We start from the raw sequence: 18,157 nt of genomic DNA, 5'->3' as shown, positions 1-18,157 counted from the left end.
ATCTTTAGCCTTTCCTGTTTGTTTCTTTTTACATTGTCCTCTGTTGTATGTTCATTGTGTGGATATTAATTTTACCCAGCCCAAGACAGAGTGTTACAGAGATGCAGAGGTGTGGTTGCAGTCGCTTCATTGTGAACGAGAAAATGTTTCTGTCAGTTAAACTGCCATTGTATTCTTAAGTTGTGGCTTATTGATTGTGCTCTCTGACTACGACTGTTCTGGTAAAATAAGCAGTACCAGAGAATGTTTCCAGATAATTTATGGTCTTTACTGCTGGATTATTTGGGTGATATTTTAGCCGTCATCTGCTAGCATTCTCCAAAACAGTTACCAGCAGGAGGTTAGAACAGGCAAAGCCAAGGAATGTTTCTAGAGCAAAGTAGTTGTACTTTGGAGATGAAGAGATTTTAGCAGTAGAGACATGGGCTGGTTTCTCCTATATGGCCTCAGGACCAGCAAATTGGTCCAGGATGGTTTATGTGCTAGGGTGGTTGTAAGTAGAGAAACTTATGATGTGCATGTGAATGTCTTTGTTATGTATTCTGAGGAGGATGTTTGGATATAGCTATGAAAAAAATATATAAACCTGTCTAATTTACTGTTATACTTAGTTTTCCTCTAAATAGTGATGACTGATGTTTCTATTATATCCATTTCCAAAAATTGTACTCTTGGGTAGTCTTTCTTGTAGGCATGACATATTCATGTAATATTGGTAAAATTGATATTCTGACTGGGCAAGTTTGTCAGTCTGTTTCTTCTGTTGAATTAGTTATGCTGTTATTAGTATTCATAAATCTTCTGCTAAGACAGGGCAATTCAAGATGAAAGGGAGTAAAAATGTATCATCTACAGTATCTCTTACAGCTTTTTCATTTTTCTTGCAGTGTATCCCTATATCGGGGAAATTGCCGACCTCTCCGGTTCGAGCCACCAATGCTAGATTTCCATGAACAGTAAGTGGACAAATCTTTTGATCAATTTGTTTAGACAAATAGAATAAATCCGAAGAACATTTAAAACTGGAGGAAAAGGTTGTGTATACAGATTGCATTGATACCTCATCTGTACATGTAGTTGACCTGCACATTCAAGAGAGTTGGTGTATGTGGTCTTAAACATCATGTAGCTGCACATCAGTCTTTGTGTAGAAATCACTTCCACAGAGTACCCAGGGCTGGAGCATGTCCTTGTACAACTGCTCTGAAGAATGGAAACAGTTTTCAATTTAGACTTCTAACATACTGAAGCAATTCTACCTTTCTGCCTATAAATACCCTACCTCAGAGAGCTGGTACTCCAGTGTGTCAGGTGCAACTTGAAAGGTGCACAATATTCTTGTCATCCTCACAGCTTGTTCTAGTGCTCTTTTGAGTGCTTACACGCTCGGTGCTACTCTTTTAAGTGTTTGACCAACCTGTAAGCTGAGAAATGGTCCAGTACAAAAAGAAACTTTGACAGAAAAATTGTCAATAGATCTGCAGTTATTAGAACAGTGATGTAGGGTTGTGAACATGCAGCTCTGAGGCTCCTCCATGACCAGGCCCGTGTTCCATCTCACACCTAGTTGCTATTTTGATTCTCAGTGGATGAATTGAATGGTTGACAGCAAACATGACTTCTCTAAAAGGTAGAAGACGGAGAGGAGGAAGGCTGTTTTTGTTTTAAGAGATACCCATCTGTAATTGTTTTTCATGAGAACTGCTATGGAGATTTTTCTTACCAGTGAATGGTTACTGTATTATAGGTAGCTACCATTGCTTTCTTGTTAACAGCTGAAATTAGTTCCGGCCTTGCTGTGCAGAGGTGCAGCAGTTTCTGTGCTTGACTGATATTTTGTCACAATGTAAAGTGAAGTGATGACATTTCCTATGTTTTGTTAACAGTTCAACAAGGTAGAAAGAAAACAGCCCAGGCATGCCCTAGTGCAGTGTTGCTTGTGACACAAATTTCCACCATCTCCAGCCAGCACTGCTTCTGGATGAAAAGCTGTTTTATTTTCAAATAAACCACAAATTATTAATAAAAACCATAGTATTCCTTGTCTGTAGGAAATACCAATGTATGGTCGGTGCAGTGACTATACATATATGCAAGGAGGCTCCTGTGTATTGATACAGCACATGCTTAGGCATTTCTGAAGAAGGAAAAGCTGTAACTATAATATTGTTTGCAGACAGTGGTTTTCCAGAAATAGTCTTTATCCAAAAAACAACAACAACAACAACAACAACAACAAAAACACCTTAATGTCACTAAATAGTAAAGCTATATGGAAATGCCTCATTTTATAGAGGTTATTGTATTTCAGTCTGACAGAAATACAATAATCCATGGACTCGTAATATTCTGATTAGAAAAGCAACATAATAAATCACTCTATTCCCCTCCTTACTATTTATTCAAAGTATCAGAACCACTAGCGTTTCATATGTTTTTTTCTTATTTATTTGTCAGTAACTTGTCATAGCTAAGAGGATATTGAGGTTCTAAACTGAGTAGTAAAATACCTAGTGGTAAGCCTGGGTCTGTTGCATCTTTGCTGTAACAAACACCATTATGTTATAGTTAAATTATAATGGGGAGTGCAGTACAGACTCAAACTTGTACAGCAGTTTGCTCAGCAGTTTAACTAGAATCCTGTAAAAACTTGCTTATTGATTTGTTTTTAAGTGAATTTCTCTTAAAATTGTTTTCAGCTTATATAATTACAGAATTTGACATTTAAAACTATATTTTATATAGCTTTTTGATTCTAAGTGGATATGAATAAAGTATTCTTTTGATGTAGTTTGAAGTATGTTACTTTTAAAGGTCATCTGTAGTTTACCTGCTTCTCTGAAGAAAGCTGCATGTGCTTTTATTGTGGATTTCCAGAAATGCTTCCTTTTTTTTTTTTTTATCTGTTCTTCATTATATTTTGGCTTTTTATGTAAGCTGTTCTTGTTGGCGCTGAAAGCACCAAAATAGTATAGCTCTAGTACACTGTTAAAAGTAATTGATTTGCATTACACAGGAAAGGCATATAAACAATTCTGTACAATAAATACAGAACGGTACCAGGGGATTGCTAATTATTATCAGTTAAAATGGGAAACCTGTGTGTCAGACCTTGGTTCTTCATGTATTTTATTTTTCATTTTATTTTTTAAATCTAGAAGTGTATGATCATTCAGTTAGCTGTCATAGTTTTCATCATAACTTCATGCAGAAATCGTCTTCTAATTAATTAAAACTTCAGTAAGATGTCAAAAAGAGCTTTAGAAAAGGTTTTTATCTGGAGCCCCACAGTTCACTTTAAAATATATATTTAGGCATTAAAATAAAAGTGAACCAACTTGGAGAAATGCTGAGTAACTCAGCTTTATGGTATGAATAAACTGCAGGTGCCAGCCACCTTGGAAGTCATATAATGCAGACTTAAAGGCAAAAAGCCAATAGCTTTAAATTAGGCAGCCTTTTCATGCTCAGTTTCTGTCTTTTCCTTTTGTGTTAATAATGGGTTATAGAAAAGGCATAAAATGCATCTTTAGTTTCTTAGTAAGAATTGTACCTAAACAGGGTTTTGTTAGTAAGTAGCATTGAGTAGAGTAAGCTTGTTCAAAGTTTGTATTAATGTAGGACTATCAACATGTATTTTTTCTAGGCTAAATAAGGTTGCACTATTTAATTTCAGTCATAAGGTAATAAACCTATCCTTGTGACATTTTTCATCTGCTAATATTGTTTGGGTTTAATCAGATGTTTCAAAACCATGCCGACATGAGCACCTGATATTTATTAAGAGCTATTTTATCTAGTGATCATAGAAAATCAAAATCAGTATTCACTTCATAAATTGATGCTGTAGGTACACATCCTGTGCTCCACCTGGAGATGAGATTTCAGTGGCTTTAAACTTCTGTTTTATAACTGGTGTGTTTTTTTTTTTAATGCTGTTTTAATATAAAACAACCAATACAATATTCTACCCTTTTGGAGACAGTCCAGGTAATCACAAATTTATCAAAGGAAATGTGCACTGTGTGTTATGATAAGCAAATCTTTAGTTCATCTCAGAAGATCCCAAATGTTCTTGTTATACAATAGGCCTCTGGGAATGGGGTGGGACTGAGACAAGTTCTTTCAGATCAGTGCTCCAGGGAACTGCTTAGATAGACTAGGTGGAATACTTGATTTTTATTTTGATTTATTTTTTAACACGAAAACCTTCTGTTTTTTACTGTGAAAAGAGTAACCATTGGGTTGTCTCCCATAACTTTGGGAGCTCAGGGGTTGTTTTGGCAGGACAGTCATTACCTATATGACTTTCTCTGTTTGGCATGCTTCTTCATATTGGAGCTCTTGCAGGTGGCCCATCTAGATGAAGACTACTGATGCTGGGTAGCTTGCACTCTGATCTTGCACCGGCTTTGTGATAAAACTTGAATCTTGATAAATCTGGATACATTACTTTCATCTGGGTTAATTCAACTCCGACAATATCAAAAGTAAAAGTTAATAAGTTCTTCGTGATTAACTTTTGGCAGAACTAACTTCTGATAATGGAGTAGTTGGGTATTGAGAAGTTTAGGGTACTAGCAATATAAGCTAGAACTGCTTACCATCAAAGGTTTTAAATGTTAAATTATTTTAAAGCTGAAGTTGTCTTGCTACCTCTGCTTTTCAGAGTAATGAATGATAATACGTGAAAAGATGCTTTTAGTGTGCTTCTGTGGTGGATGGGCATTCTTGCAGTGCTCACTTTGTTTGTAGAATGGGACCTTGCTCAAAGTTTTCTTGGTTGTAGGGCAGTATTCTGAAAAGCTGTCTTTCAGCTTTCTGTTTATCAACAATCTTGTTTTGCATTTTCTTTAAAATATTTTGCTTAGGGGGATTTAGTAGCATTTTCACACCTGTGAGCTGTAGTACTTGGAAGGATGTTTCATCTTTGAATGCTTCAGATAGCCTTGAAAGGAATTGTTTGGCAGTGCTCGAATATTTGAGACTTTCCTGCAAGTGTATGGCTTAAATTAAAAAAAGAACCTGGGAAATCAGTAAACTGATTTCTTTTCTTCAAGAACTCATCTCTTAACAGTAAATAGCAGAGAATTTTATCAACTGAAGTGTTTATCCAAATCATTAGATGTCGTAAGTAATAATTGTTTCTTATATTTCAAACAGGTATATTTATAAATGGTGAAAGGGCTTACAAAGTACCTATAATGTGCAGCCAAGCATTTATACAGTACATTTGATATCCTTCAAGTTCACGAGAAGTTGAGATTGTTAGATTTTTTTTTTTTTCAATGTTGCAAAATTAAATTTTCATTTCTGTTGGAGTTGGTTAAATGTACGAAACTGTTGACAGTAAATTGCCATTTAGTCCAGATCCACCTCTGCTTTTGTTTGCACGTAGAAATGCTGCCAAAGCAAACAACAGCTTATTACGCTACTAACTTCATTCAAATCACAGCTGGTGACATTCCTGGTTAGGATTCAACAAGTGGTGTTTTGAACACAGGGCTTTGCTAACTGTTTGGAAAAATCATGATGCTTCTAATGGGATCAGACTTGGATTCCTAATATAAAATGGGGCATTTGCTTTGTTTTGTATGCTACATAGGTGCAATTTTTTTTTGTCAAGTGTAATAGAAAAGAACTTTATTGATTTGTTATAAGGTGGTATAATCTGGTAGCTGAGAAACAATTGGCCTATAGGCTAGTATATAGATCCCTTCTGTTTTCTTTTGATTTTCTCAGTTAATGAGACGTATTTGCATTTTCAAACTCCCGTGCTTCAGTTACTCTAACTTCAGTTAGTGAAGTAGCATGCATGGGTCGCTCAACCAGCGATGTGTATAGTCCCGTGTCAAACAGGAAGAGTGCTCTATTCGCTGATTCCCTACTCTTGAACACCACACAGGCTTCCTTCATGTGAGGAGCTAGCATTTTCTTAACAGCAGGGTGCAGAAGGCATTCCCTTTCAGTCTCCAGGGGTAACTCCAAGCATTTCCTAATCTAAGTGGGAAGCTCTTGGTTAACTTCGTTTCTCTCTCTAGTCTCATTGAAAAGAGTAGGAGATGGAAGAGAAAGAATGTATCTGCTGAACTTCCTTCATTTGCTTTTTACAAATGGATTGGTACCAGTTTTTGTAAGTTATGCTGTTTTTATAGAAGTGTCTATATGCAATAAGAAAAAATGGTAGTTGTTCTTTTAAAAGGACAGTTTCTCAATCCATGTTTGCTTTATAACGAGTAGTTGGATATTTTTCCACGTTAAGATTGATCCAATAGCTCAAGGACTTGTCTCCCCAACTTCTCGCTGTAGCTGGTTTCCTTTAGTTAAAGCAATCTACCTCTTGATCCCTAGAGTAGAAATTAATGCCATTACAAAGACGTCCTTACAGTGTACTGCAGATGCTAACTCAAATATTGGAAAGAGTTGAGGTGCAGCAGTAAAAAAAAAAAAAACAAAACATCAACACAGGCTTATTTTATTTACCCATTTGAACAGGCACCTCAGCACTGTTAATTACCATCTTCTCGTTGAATGTATCAGGTTGATGTATCTGTTTTTATCAGTGTAGGTGGACCTAGCATTTTGCAGAGACAAAAGATCAGGAGCAAAATCTTGCATGTGTTGACAATTCACATTTGCCTGAAGGTGTGTGTCTGTACCAGCTTCTCGCAATGAAATGTGCTAGCTGTGACTGCTCCAGGAAATTCTGTAAAACTTGGCACCAGGTAATACTGTATTTGTGCAGGTGGTTGTGGTTCGATAATCCACAGCCTGGAGAGCATCCCTTAGCTGGTTTTTACCTTGGATGTAGGTTTATGAAAGGTGTCTGGAGCACATTGCCAGTTTTTTCCTCTATCAGACATGGTAAAATCGAGGTAAAGCAAAGTTTTTCATATTTCTGTATATTTGGCTAACATCAAGCTTAAAGTACACAAGGAAAGCAACAGTTGAGGAAAACAAAGTATTAGACTTGTTATAAAATCAGAATGGTCAACAAAACAGTAAAATAAAAGGTCGTCTTGGCAATAGAATTCCTTTTTAATGACTGTTGCCTTTCACCTATAATGTGGTGTTTTGGTCTGGAATCTGAAGTTCAGTGAACTGTGGTGTCTGTCAAGTGACTGCTTGCTTACCAGTTGTTTTTATAGGTTTTAGCCTCTCAAATATACTTATATGACTTATATTCACCTCTTCTCAGCACAGGAAAAGTGATCAGGCCTTAAGAGGTTGTTAGCACTTGGAATGTTTCCAGGAATAATGGGTTTTACTTCCCCACTCCCTTTCTGACAGGAACAGTATTAGCAGTTCATTCAACACGATTCTCTTGGCTTTGTGCTATTTCACACGTTACATACACATCATTAAAAAGTGGTACTTAAATCAACTCTGATCCTAGATTTTCTGTACATAGGTGGTTCTCTGCTGAGAGCACAGGTGATGTGCTCATCATGTAGGTTGCTCCTAAGTAATACAGTGCTCAAAATCTACCTCATATTCTGTCAATTCCTGCTGCTGTTGTTGGCTGGAATCATTCTGCTTTGGTTTTGGTGTTGGCTGTTAAGCTCCTCTTATGAAGACTCATTGGAGCACAATGTAATAGAGGAAGAGGATGGGTTCCCCTTCTTGGAAAGCTTCCTGAGCATGGTCAGGGGAAGAGAAACTGCACTATGGCAAGCGAGAGTTGCAACAAGGTGCTGGGAACTTGTCTTCAGCTGGAGAGCATGAGAAATTGCAGTGAGAATTGGGAACAGAGAGCTGATCCTCAGGAGAGGCTGAAAGAGCCTCCTTCAGTGTCAGAGGAGTTGAGCTGTTTCATTTCATTCAATTTTTTTTCTGTCAGTAGAATCAGAAAGTACTTGTTTAAGGCATGATTGGTTTCTCTAAACAATGAATTAACTGTGAAATTGCTGGCTTATGGGAGTCTTTCAGTTACCAAGCAGATAAAATGCTCAAGTCCATCTATACTGATGTCACTGAAGGAATGCTTGAAGTAAGAGGATTATTTGAAGGTTCTAGCATAGGAACAGAAATTTTTGCTTCTTCTGATTGTGAACTAGAAACCTGAAAAATAACATTTATTTTTGGATAAATACCAAGTTATAAGGTGTTAAGTAGACCTTCACAAAAAGTAATCCATAAGAGAACAGAAAAACTAAGTCTTTAAGATTCAATGTGCATATTACTTCAGAAGAAAAGAACAACAACAAAAAAAAACAACATTTAATGCAAAGTTTTATTATCAGTGTTTATGATTGCTTTGTACCTATCTGCCTTAAGGGGGCAAAGCCCAGTGTTGTGTTTTTCTGTTTTCCAGAATTCTAACTCTAAAACGTTTTGTTTTTTGACAGGCCGGTTGGAATGCCAAAAATGGAAAAAGTTTACCTACATAATCCTAGCTCAGAAGAAACAATTACATTAGTATCAATATCTGCTACAACATCGCATTTTCATGCGTCATTTTTTCAAAATAGGGTAAGCTATTCTGCTTTTTCCAATTCTTTTTTTTTTTCCTGAAAGTGAACTTGATTCCTGCTTGCATTGCTGCTTCTTTAACAGAGCTACTTATTGCTACTTATTGCAATAATTACATACCTTAAAGCGTTTAAGATGCATCGGTTCTTGATCTCAAAACTGTTACCAAGCAAATTTGACCTGAGTGTGGAAATGCACGCAAACCCTAGTAGAAGAGAAGAAATAATATATTTTATAGGAGTGCTGTCAGAGGTGGAAGTATATGCTGTCACAGAGTTTAACAGCAGACATCCCTTGTTGCTGAAGTGATGATTAAATGTACTGTACCTGAGAACATGTAGAGGAACATGCTGCTCTTAGAGTCTTTGTGAAAATTGTAGGTCCAGTGAAGTGCCATTAGCCTGAAGCAGTCACCCTAATGCAGGTGTAACTACTACAGTCATGTCACAGGAACTTGCAAGTTGAAAAGCTTGGTATCAGTAGGGTTAACTCTTAACCATGTTAATGTCAGACATAGTCATCTAGTTTCAGTTTTGTATGTAGGGCCTGTGGTTTAGCAGGTTCCATAAAGTTCAGTTGTAATTGCCGTTCTCCAATGTTCTCTAAACTCAGTCCAAAATATTTCTGTGCAAGATTGAATTCTGAATTTACAGTTCAGCTTAAAAATACGGTTAAATATAATTTTGCACTAGACATTAGTTGTAAAATACTGTTTTGTTTTCTTTATTATATGCTTTTCCTCCTAATCTTTAACAGGCTTTCTAAGTTCAGTGTTCAATAAAGAACACATGGAAATCTTCTGTAGCACAAAATTTTTTATTCATGTGCAAGGTGCAATGATCTCAATAAACAGTTTTTTTTTTTTTTTTTTCCAGAAAATTCTTCCAGGAGGCAATACGTCCTTCGATGTAGTTTTCCTCGCAAGAGTAGTGGGAAATGTAGAGAATACTTTATTTATTAACACTTCTAACCATGGGGTATTTACTTATCAGGTAAGAGAAGTAGAGAACATTCTTTCAGAAAAAAAGTTGTAAAGTGTGATTCAGCCTCCACTGTATCTATTACCATGTATTTAACTGCCCAAGGATATTTGCTCAACAATATTTTTCAGCCCAGTTGAAGAAGTTTTCTTCCCAGCTGCTTGTTGTAATGCAATACCACAGCAAATATCTGTAGGGCGGTACTGTTAAGCCAGGTCGCTGGAATTATATAGGATTTTAAATCCTTCCAACAGCTTTTTTTGTGTGTTATTTGAGCAGTTAATTGCAGTGATCTAGCTCATTCTTTTGCTCTGTGTTCATCTGATATAATGACAAGACAATTTTATTCATTAAGCTGGCAAAAAAGAAATCTATTCACTTGAAATTCAAAAAGATAAACCATGCAGATGAAAGAGTCTGAAAAGTGAGAGAAATCCTGCTGTTGAAAGATAAGTCTTACATGGCAAAATTCAGAAAACTACAGGAACAACCCTTCCCATATGGGTAGTTTGTTCCATGGTGGTATCATTAAAGGATATTTCACATCTTTTTAACCTGTAGTTGCTATCTATTTCAGAGTATCAGAAACAAATGTGGTATTTTGACTTCCTGTGTTCTAAATATGTCAGTGTAAGTAAGTAGTAGCTATGAGAGGTACTTGTTTGCTGTAAACGAAACAAGTTTTATTTCAGTGCTTTAGCATGATGCTGATTTTAAGTGCTCGGTTAGAAGTATGTTATAAAATTAATTTAAAAGAGGTAGATTACTAAAGTAGGCATTTATAAGAGGTGCTACGACAATTACATGCAGCTACTGAAGCTTGTTTTTTCTTTTTCTGAACCAGGTGTTTGGCATTGGAGTACCGAACCCCTATCGTTTGCGCCCCTTTATTGGGGCACGAGTTCCTGTAAATAGCAGTTTTTCTCCTATAATAAATATACATAACCCTCACAGTGAGCCTTTGCAGGTGAGCCTAAGAGCAGGAAACGCTCATTTATACTCACAATATTAGACTGTACTTTTGTTTATTGTGGTATTGCTTAAAATTCTTTGAACTGTAAAGCTACTTGCGGATATTTAAAATTTTATAGGTTATATAAATGTTTCTCTGTTTGAATGTAAATCAGTTCTAGAAATTATAGGTTATGTTCGTGGATCTCCTTAGTTCGATGGATTGAGTTTTTACTATAAAATTCCCATTTTAAAAATGGTTGTAATTACTGCAAGACAAAGAATTAAACTTCACTGATAATTGAGAAAAATAATGAAACAAAGTAAAATAGATCTTGTGTTTTCAATCCAGGCATATCTCTTAGCTCCCTTTTGATTGTTTTGCATTGATATAAGGAGGTGGTTGTTGTGGTCATCCATGTTTTGTCACTATTTTATTAGTGATGAGCTTTATCATTAATCAACGAATAAAGAATGTTCTCTTGATCTGAGAAATACTGCCAGAAAGGTTCACCGGTGACACGAATACAACAAAATGAATTTCTCTCTAGACTTTGCTGCAAAGTACAATATAGTACTATTATAAACTAAAAAAGGGGAGATTTAGATTAGATGTTAGGAGGAAATTTTTCACTCAGTATGGTGAGGCACTGGCATAGGTTGCCCAGAGAAGCTGTGGATGCCCCAGCCCTGGAAGTGCTCAGGGCCAGGTTAGATGGGGTTTTAAGCAACCTGATTTAGTGGCTGGCATTCCTGGCTATGTCAGGGGGGTTGGAATTAGATGATCTTTAACATTCCTTCCAACCCAAGCCATTCTATGATTTATAATTTCTTATAGTACAGTGTGTCTTTACAGTGTAGCAATGGCAAGAGTTGTTGTATTAAGCAGGATAAATGTCTGAAATGTCTGAACCTAACCAAACAAGTAAATGAATAATCTGCTGATGAAGTTGTGCTTCTGTTCAGTAAATGATCTACAAACTGTAAAAGGCTACAGACAACAGATGAAGTGTAGCAGTAGCTTTATCATAGTTGAAAGGGAACTTATGAGAAACTGCGATGGTCAAATAGTTGCTAATGCCAAACATTGCACATTATAATATCTGATTGCTAAAACAGGCTCCCTTTAACACTGAGTGTTAATATTTTCCTGTTGTCCACCCTAGGTGGTAGAAATGTATTCCAGTGGAGGTGATCTCCATTTAGAGCTTCCAACAGGTCAACAAGGAGGTACAAGGAAACTATGGGTGAGTAGTAATGTCTTGCAGCATCTATTACAGGTGTTTGAGGAGGTTTTATTTTGATACACTGTTAGGATTTGTTTGTTTTTACCAACTTCGTTTGTTGTCATGTAATTGTTAAAAGTAGCCCGTGAAAAGTGAAACAATAACATAGTCTATTAATTGCACAGTAATAGGAATTGAAGGAAGAATTACAAGAATAATACGTAATACACAAATTGCAAGAATAATTGAAGGAAGAATTACAAGAAGTCATCTGCATTAAGCTCTTTTTTCAAATGAGAGGATTAATTACACCCACTTGAACATACAGGGCAATGTAGTCCTTCCTATGGCTTGTGAGCTGGATCTAGCCCACAGGAAAAATGCCAAATATGGAGAAAACACACTTGTTTTTTTTTTTGTTTTGTTTTGTTTTTGTTTTTTAAACTGAGGAAGTCCTTCCAGTAAATCGCTAGGAATATTTACATGGGTTGAAAAATCAGCTGGATGAACTTAAGGAAGAAGAACCTATTGAGGACTATTAAATAAAACGAATTGTGTCCAGCAACAATAAATCCCTGAATCATGAGTCAAAATTGTCCAGACACTGTTCTGCAGGATATTCTTCTTTGCATGCCATGCAGTTACTCTATTCTACATATTTGCTGCTGGAGACAGAATAATGGGTTGGATGGACACGTGGTCTGGCCTGTTAAAACTATTTTGTTGCATTCTTTGCTTAATGTAGTTTTGAAGTAGCACATACTGATATCCTCAAGTCAAATAAATTTTGGAAGCATACTGAAGGTGAAGTTAGGCTTTGTGCTGTATATCAGAAACTTGGCAACAACCAACTGGAGATGAAACCTATATTCCTCTGTGATTAAAGTTACGCTTTTTTTGACATCTGTTTTTTGTCTGAAAGTCATTGGCCTCCAAAACTTGTCTCTTCCTCAAGTGTATCATTATAGTTACTGACTGTTATATCTGTTGTAATGAGTAAGGCCAGGATATTTACAAGTAAGTCAAGAAGAAAGATTACAAAAATTAATTCCTGACTTTTCTGGAGGATGTCTATGATAATGGCAGCATTTTAATTTTAGATGCAGAAAATACAAACAAGTGAGTAGGCATTGCAGATTGCAAGTATTTTAAAAATTTAGTGGAAGGATCAAACAAAAGCTGGGAGTTACAAGTAAACATTAATTTTTTATTTTTTTTTTTTAATCCTAATATTTTGACACAGTTTCAGTCAAATGACATTGCTTGTAAAGATCACTGACAAAAGATAAGGGGAATGTTGAATTCTGTAGTCGTCATTAAGTAGGTAACTAACATACCAGTGTGGTGGTTAGGACCACTAGTGAAAGCACAGAAAACTTTAAAATGCCTGCTGTATTTCTACTTCTGTTTCTTGAGCGAGTGTCTTTTTCAGCTTCCCCAGGCCAGGTTGCCAGTTAAAACAAGTGTTGGCACGCATGTGGAAGCTACCAGTGTATTGCATAGAAAAACAGATTAGTACTATTCGGCGTTAATCCCCTTGCTGTCATATCAACCATTGGTGTTTCAAAAAAAGTTTGCATTGCTTATGTCAAGAGCTGCATTGCAGTAAGAAAAAGCCACAAAGTAGAAGAAATGATTTGAAATATGATGCTGATAGTTTGATATATGGGTGTGCATTGTTGTATCAAATTGCATTGATGCCAAATGCTTCAGTGACTGGACAGAGCAGTCCATATATGCAGGGGTGTTTTTGTGATAACTGTTTAAAGGTACTTCAGGGATCTGACAAACCTTGGATTGCTGGTTACGTGTGTGAAAGAGTCAAATCACACCCTTGGAAGTGTTAATAAACTGCTGCATTATGTTAAGTCTCTGAATAAGTGTGAAACAACTTGAGAGCTAGACTGGTCTGTATAATTTTTAGTTTAAGGCCTCATCAAATAGTAGTAGTTAGATGTACTTACTTTGATATTTGACACCTCCAAAGAATACATCTACAGTCATTATGCCATGCAAAATATGGCTTGACCTCCTCAATGGATTGATAATGAGTTTGTACTACAGAAAGCACAGAAGGGATGTGTAAGACAATCAGCACCCATATGAATTGTGTCCAGTTTCCTTTATCAAAAACATAAAAGAAAAAAGCTGTCAGCTGAAGAAAGATCAGATGGTGCAAAGGCTACTCATCAAAATTTTCTACTATATTTATTTGCATTTGAAGTGGAGGGAGCTTCAAATTTGAAATCAAGGTTTTCATCTTCTATTGGAAAAAAAATTGAGCTTTCTAGCCCTTCCGTAACATGGAGAGGAACAGCATGCAGTGTTAGTGTTTCAACTCCACAAGGTTCTGGCTACTTGCAATTCTAAACTATTTTAATTTGAGTTTAGCTAGATGGTTTTGACATGTGTTTCTATATGTGTATGAAACCGTGTATGCCTCGTGTCTGCTTTAGAGAAAAAACAGAATGTGTAAAAGCAACGTTTGATGTTACTGTTCTCAAAAACATTTTTGTCACTGGATTTTTCTTACAGGTTCTGTCAATTTATTTAATCTACTGTCCTTTTGCCAGAGTTTTAATAAGTAGAACTTAAACCAATGGGGCATGAAAGTCCTCTTGTTTTAACTATTTTTAATCAGTGTCATGTTAAATGAAAGAACTCTCCTAACTAAGTGTAATGGTTACTTTAAAGACATACAGCCTATCTCTTGCTGCTATTACAGCTTTTTCTCTTAATACAATTATACTTAAGTTGTATTCTTTTGGTGTGGGAGCAATTTTTGTAATTACTATGCTCACAGATGTGCTTTGAATATTTTATTAGGAAATTCCTCCCTATGAAACAAAAGGAGTGATGAGAGCCAGCTTTTCATCAAGAGAAGCAGATAATCATACAGCATTCATTAGAATAAAAACAAATGCATCAGACAGCACAGAATTTATCATTCTCCCTGTTGAGGTAGAGGTTACAACAGGTTTGTAGAAAAGCATTTTTGAAGTTATTCAGCTTAATTAATTTGTAAGATGTTTTTTTAAAGTTAACTTTTTTTTTTTCTTAAAGCACCAGGAATCTATTCATCAACAGAAATGCTAGATTTTGGTACACTACGAACACAAGGTAAAACTGTACTTCATCACTTAACAGTACTTGTAAAGAGGGAGGAGAGAAAAAAAGATGGGTTATCTTTGTACTATTCAGGATTCATTGTGGTGTGATACTGTGTTTTTCTTTAAGAGACAGCTTCAAAAATAGGATAATACCATTTCAACTGTGCACAAATGTATTCACCTTCGAGTGCACTTGAGATGAGTACAAGCAAACAGCAGTCTGCACATCCAGTTATGAGTCTAATAATGACCTTAGTTTTACACAGTTACACATGATGTTGTCTGAAAACTGCTGTCAGTTTACTTTGTGAACTTTTTTTTTTTTGAAAGATTGCTTTATATCTGCATAGGTTTTAACTTTCAGACACAGGGAACACTAAAGGTGTATGAACTTGACTACATTTGTTTATGATTTGATCTTTTTTGGTGCAAATGTGTAAACAGCACTTTTAAATTTTTTTTACATCGTAAGTTAATATTTAGTGAAATCAGAAAAATTGTATGTGTATGACAGAAAATAGTAAAAACTGAAGCTATCTTTTGAAGCTGTAAAAGGGCTTGCCACTACTCATGAAAAATAGTCCATTTATATCACTTAAAAAAAAAAAAACACAACACTGCAAGGTAGCCTCTGAAGTACTTTTCCATGCAGCTTAGTTAACATGTAAAGTTTAAATAAGATTAGTCTATGTTGAACATGGGTGCATCTGGCAAAATCATTCATTTTAGTGTTTTTAGCCAGCTCATTTCTTAATGAGTTAGAAATAAGAACGGTTAACTGAAGCATGTAATACCTGCTATATACAAAAATACAGTTTTAAAGTGTGTCAGGTTCTTGGTGCTAGCAATTTTGACTACTGGCTGTGCTATCATGTTAATCTCACTTTTAAACACTGAACAACAGTGGATTTACATGAGGAATTAGTTAGTGCAGATGACTTTGTATAAGGTTTTCATGTTAATATAGCCTAATAGCCAGGTATGTTTTTTGTTCTTTAACAGATCTGCCAAAAATTTTAAATCTGCATTTATTAAATTCAGGAACAAAAGATGTGCCAATTACAGTAAGTTTTATTTCCTTTCAATTTGAAACTTTCTACTTGGATTTACTTCCTCTCCTAAACACTGATAATTTCCAGTTTCATCATATGGTGTTCAGAATTAGAAGCTAGGTGATGTGTGATTTAAAATATAACTTACTAGTAGGACTAGAAATAATGTGTATGCATGGTAAAATTAATTTGCTTCATAGCCTTCTTTCAACAGCATATAATAGGTTCTGTCTACAATACCGTAGCCTATTGAAGCTTTTCTGCTTGTGAGTAGTAACTCAGCTCAGCATGTGAGAGATTAACTGAGACTCTTTGAGAGTGTATAAAGTGCTGGTCCAATGTAATTTTTTAAGATAAGCAAAGAGTAGCTTTCAGAAGCAGACTGTGAAATGGCCCTTGTTTTCTTAAGTCCATCTCTCTTGTAGCTTAAAATAAGAAAAAGTCCTGAGAACACTCTACAGCCCTTTCCAGTGAGATCACTGCAGCTGCATATAAAGTACAGACAGTTTCAGAATTCCAGTTTGGGGATTTTCTGCTTTCTGTTTTTTTACAGAATTTTGGCTGTGTTCTCATGGTCCACCCTCATTCATTCATGCCTTTCTCCCATGCAATTTTGTGTCCTCTATTTTTCTCAGTTATTCTTCCTTTTCCTCCTGTCTTCCTTGTTCTCCAGATTTATTTGTATGGTTAGCTATATCTTGTCCTGGTGCATTTCAAAAGATGTGTTGAAAAGAAACCAAAGGAGCCAGAAGAATGACTGAAGGAGTGGCAAAGGTTTCTTACTGAGCTCTTGGAGAGCATTACTGTGTTTTTGAAGCTTATAGCTGTAACTGTAGGGAATGATATTTTAATGGTAGAGGTCTAACAGAAACATAAAACAGGATACAGGACATTAAGGTGAGACAAATTTACAGTAGAAAACAGGACACCCGTTTAGTAACCAGGATAGCTTTCCACTGAAGTGATAGTCAATTGCAATGCTTACTAAGTTATTTTTCACTGGTAATTAATTACTGGTAAGTAATTTTCAAGTCAAGACAAATTCATAGTATAGTACAAAGAGAATTTAATTAATGGAAGTCCTGCTCTTTGTTACATTAGTGAGGCTTAGATGATCCTATATGGTCCCTTGTAGCCTTGTAAGCTATGAACCACCCTCCAATGGAGTGTGGTAATATGTTCTAATTGAAAAGTTTGTCTTTGTTTTCCTCTAAAAAGATCTCTGTATAATTCTTACAATCAGAGGATTGGTGAATTCATTAAGCAGCTTTTACAGCGATGTATGCTGTCTGATATCATGCCCGTGTTTATAGATTTGCCATGTTTTTTGTAAAGTGGCTAACATAACTTGTGAGTGCAACACAAATAACTTTATATTCAAGTCACCAGTATCGCTTCTGATATCTGATAACTTAAAACCTAAATCATACTTCTCCAGAGAAAAATAAATAAATCTACACTTTTTAAAACTATAGTCTTAGGGCTATTGACTGTAGGCCATTCTACAGGTCATGACAGATATTTTTTTTTTTCTGGATGAATTACTCTGTTACAGTGTATCAAAGGGGTGAATTTGGAGATCTTGAAGGGCTTTAGGACTTAATTTTGTGATGATAAAGTTACCTCATTTAAGTACAAATATGATGCATTTTTGGTGTTGCATATGGCACATCCAAGTCGACTGTTCTTCTCATTAAGGTACAACTTTGTTGTGAAGTTTGTGAACTGTGTAACCTTCCTAGTAGTTAAAGCACTGTGTGAACTTTCACTGCTGTGCCAATCAAATAGTTTCAAAAAGGTAAGAGTAAAGCATTTTTGGAAAGAACCTGGCAAATGGTTTATTTCTAGGAAGGCTTAAATGGATTTCTGGCCCTTTAGAGCTAGAGTTTAAAAGCTGTGAGGCAGAGTTCTGTCACAGATTTCATCTTAATGTCAGAAGAAAAGGCCAGGGCTATATTTAGCATATATTTAATCTGGCTGCTGGAGGAACTAAATATCTTCAGGTCATCTGTATGAGAGACTGCTAATAGTGTTGCCAGAGTTGTAGTTCTGCCTTTAAGTACTTAGTCATGCTGTGTTCCAACAATTTGGTTAAGGAAAATAATAGTGAGTCACTTGACTTTCTTTTTTGAGTTCTAGAACTCTTTATAAGAACTTCCTTATTTGCATTTTTTAGAGTTTTCTATGTTATTAAGGAGCGTCATGCTCATTTCATGTATGAACTGTTGTCATGCTGCAACAATTAAGCCATGCTGTCAAAAGTCTAATAAATCTAGACGGTTGATCATGTGAATTTTTCCCTTCTCTGGAACAAAAAATTTATGTTCCTTTGAGGCAGTTTAAGCCAATTTGATTGCTAAAAGCAA

At 35.8% G+C, this 18,157-nt stretch overlaps 1 protein-coding gene across 1 annotated transcript in view; it reads left to right on the top strand.

Moving 5' to 3' along the window:
- Positions 1 to 18,157, top strand: part of TMEM131 (transmembrane protein 131) — a 96,970-nt gene that overhangs the window by 37,283 nt on the left and 41,530 nt on the right. The window contains exons 4-11 of the mRNA XM_084496462.1: positions 888 to 956; positions 8,349 to 8,472; positions 9,348 to 9,464; positions 10,297 to 10,419; positions 11,570 to 11,650; positions 14,456 to 14,606; positions 14,693 to 14,749; positions 15,742 to 15,803. Of these exons, the coding sequence (XP_084352588.1) occupies positions 888 to 956; positions 8,349 to 8,472; positions 9,348 to 9,464; positions 10,297 to 10,419; positions 11,570 to 11,650; positions 14,456 to 14,606; positions 14,693 to 14,749; positions 15,742 to 15,803 (784 nt within the window). The remainder of the gene's footprint in view (positions 1 to 887; positions 957 to 8,348; positions 8,473 to 9,347; positions 9,465 to 10,296; positions 10,420 to 11,569; positions 11,651 to 14,455; positions 14,607 to 14,692; positions 14,750 to 15,741; positions 15,804 to 18,157) is intronic.

The sequence above is a fragment of the Aythya ferina genome (genome assembly GCF_964211825.1).
Source record: "Aythya ferina genome assembly, chromosome: 1".
NCBI classification, from domain to species: Eukaryota; Metazoa; Chordata; class Aves; order Anseriformes; family Anatidae; genus Aythya; species Aythya ferina.
Note: the sequence above shows the minus strand (reverse complement) of the source record. Positions and strands in the feature narration are given on the sequence as shown.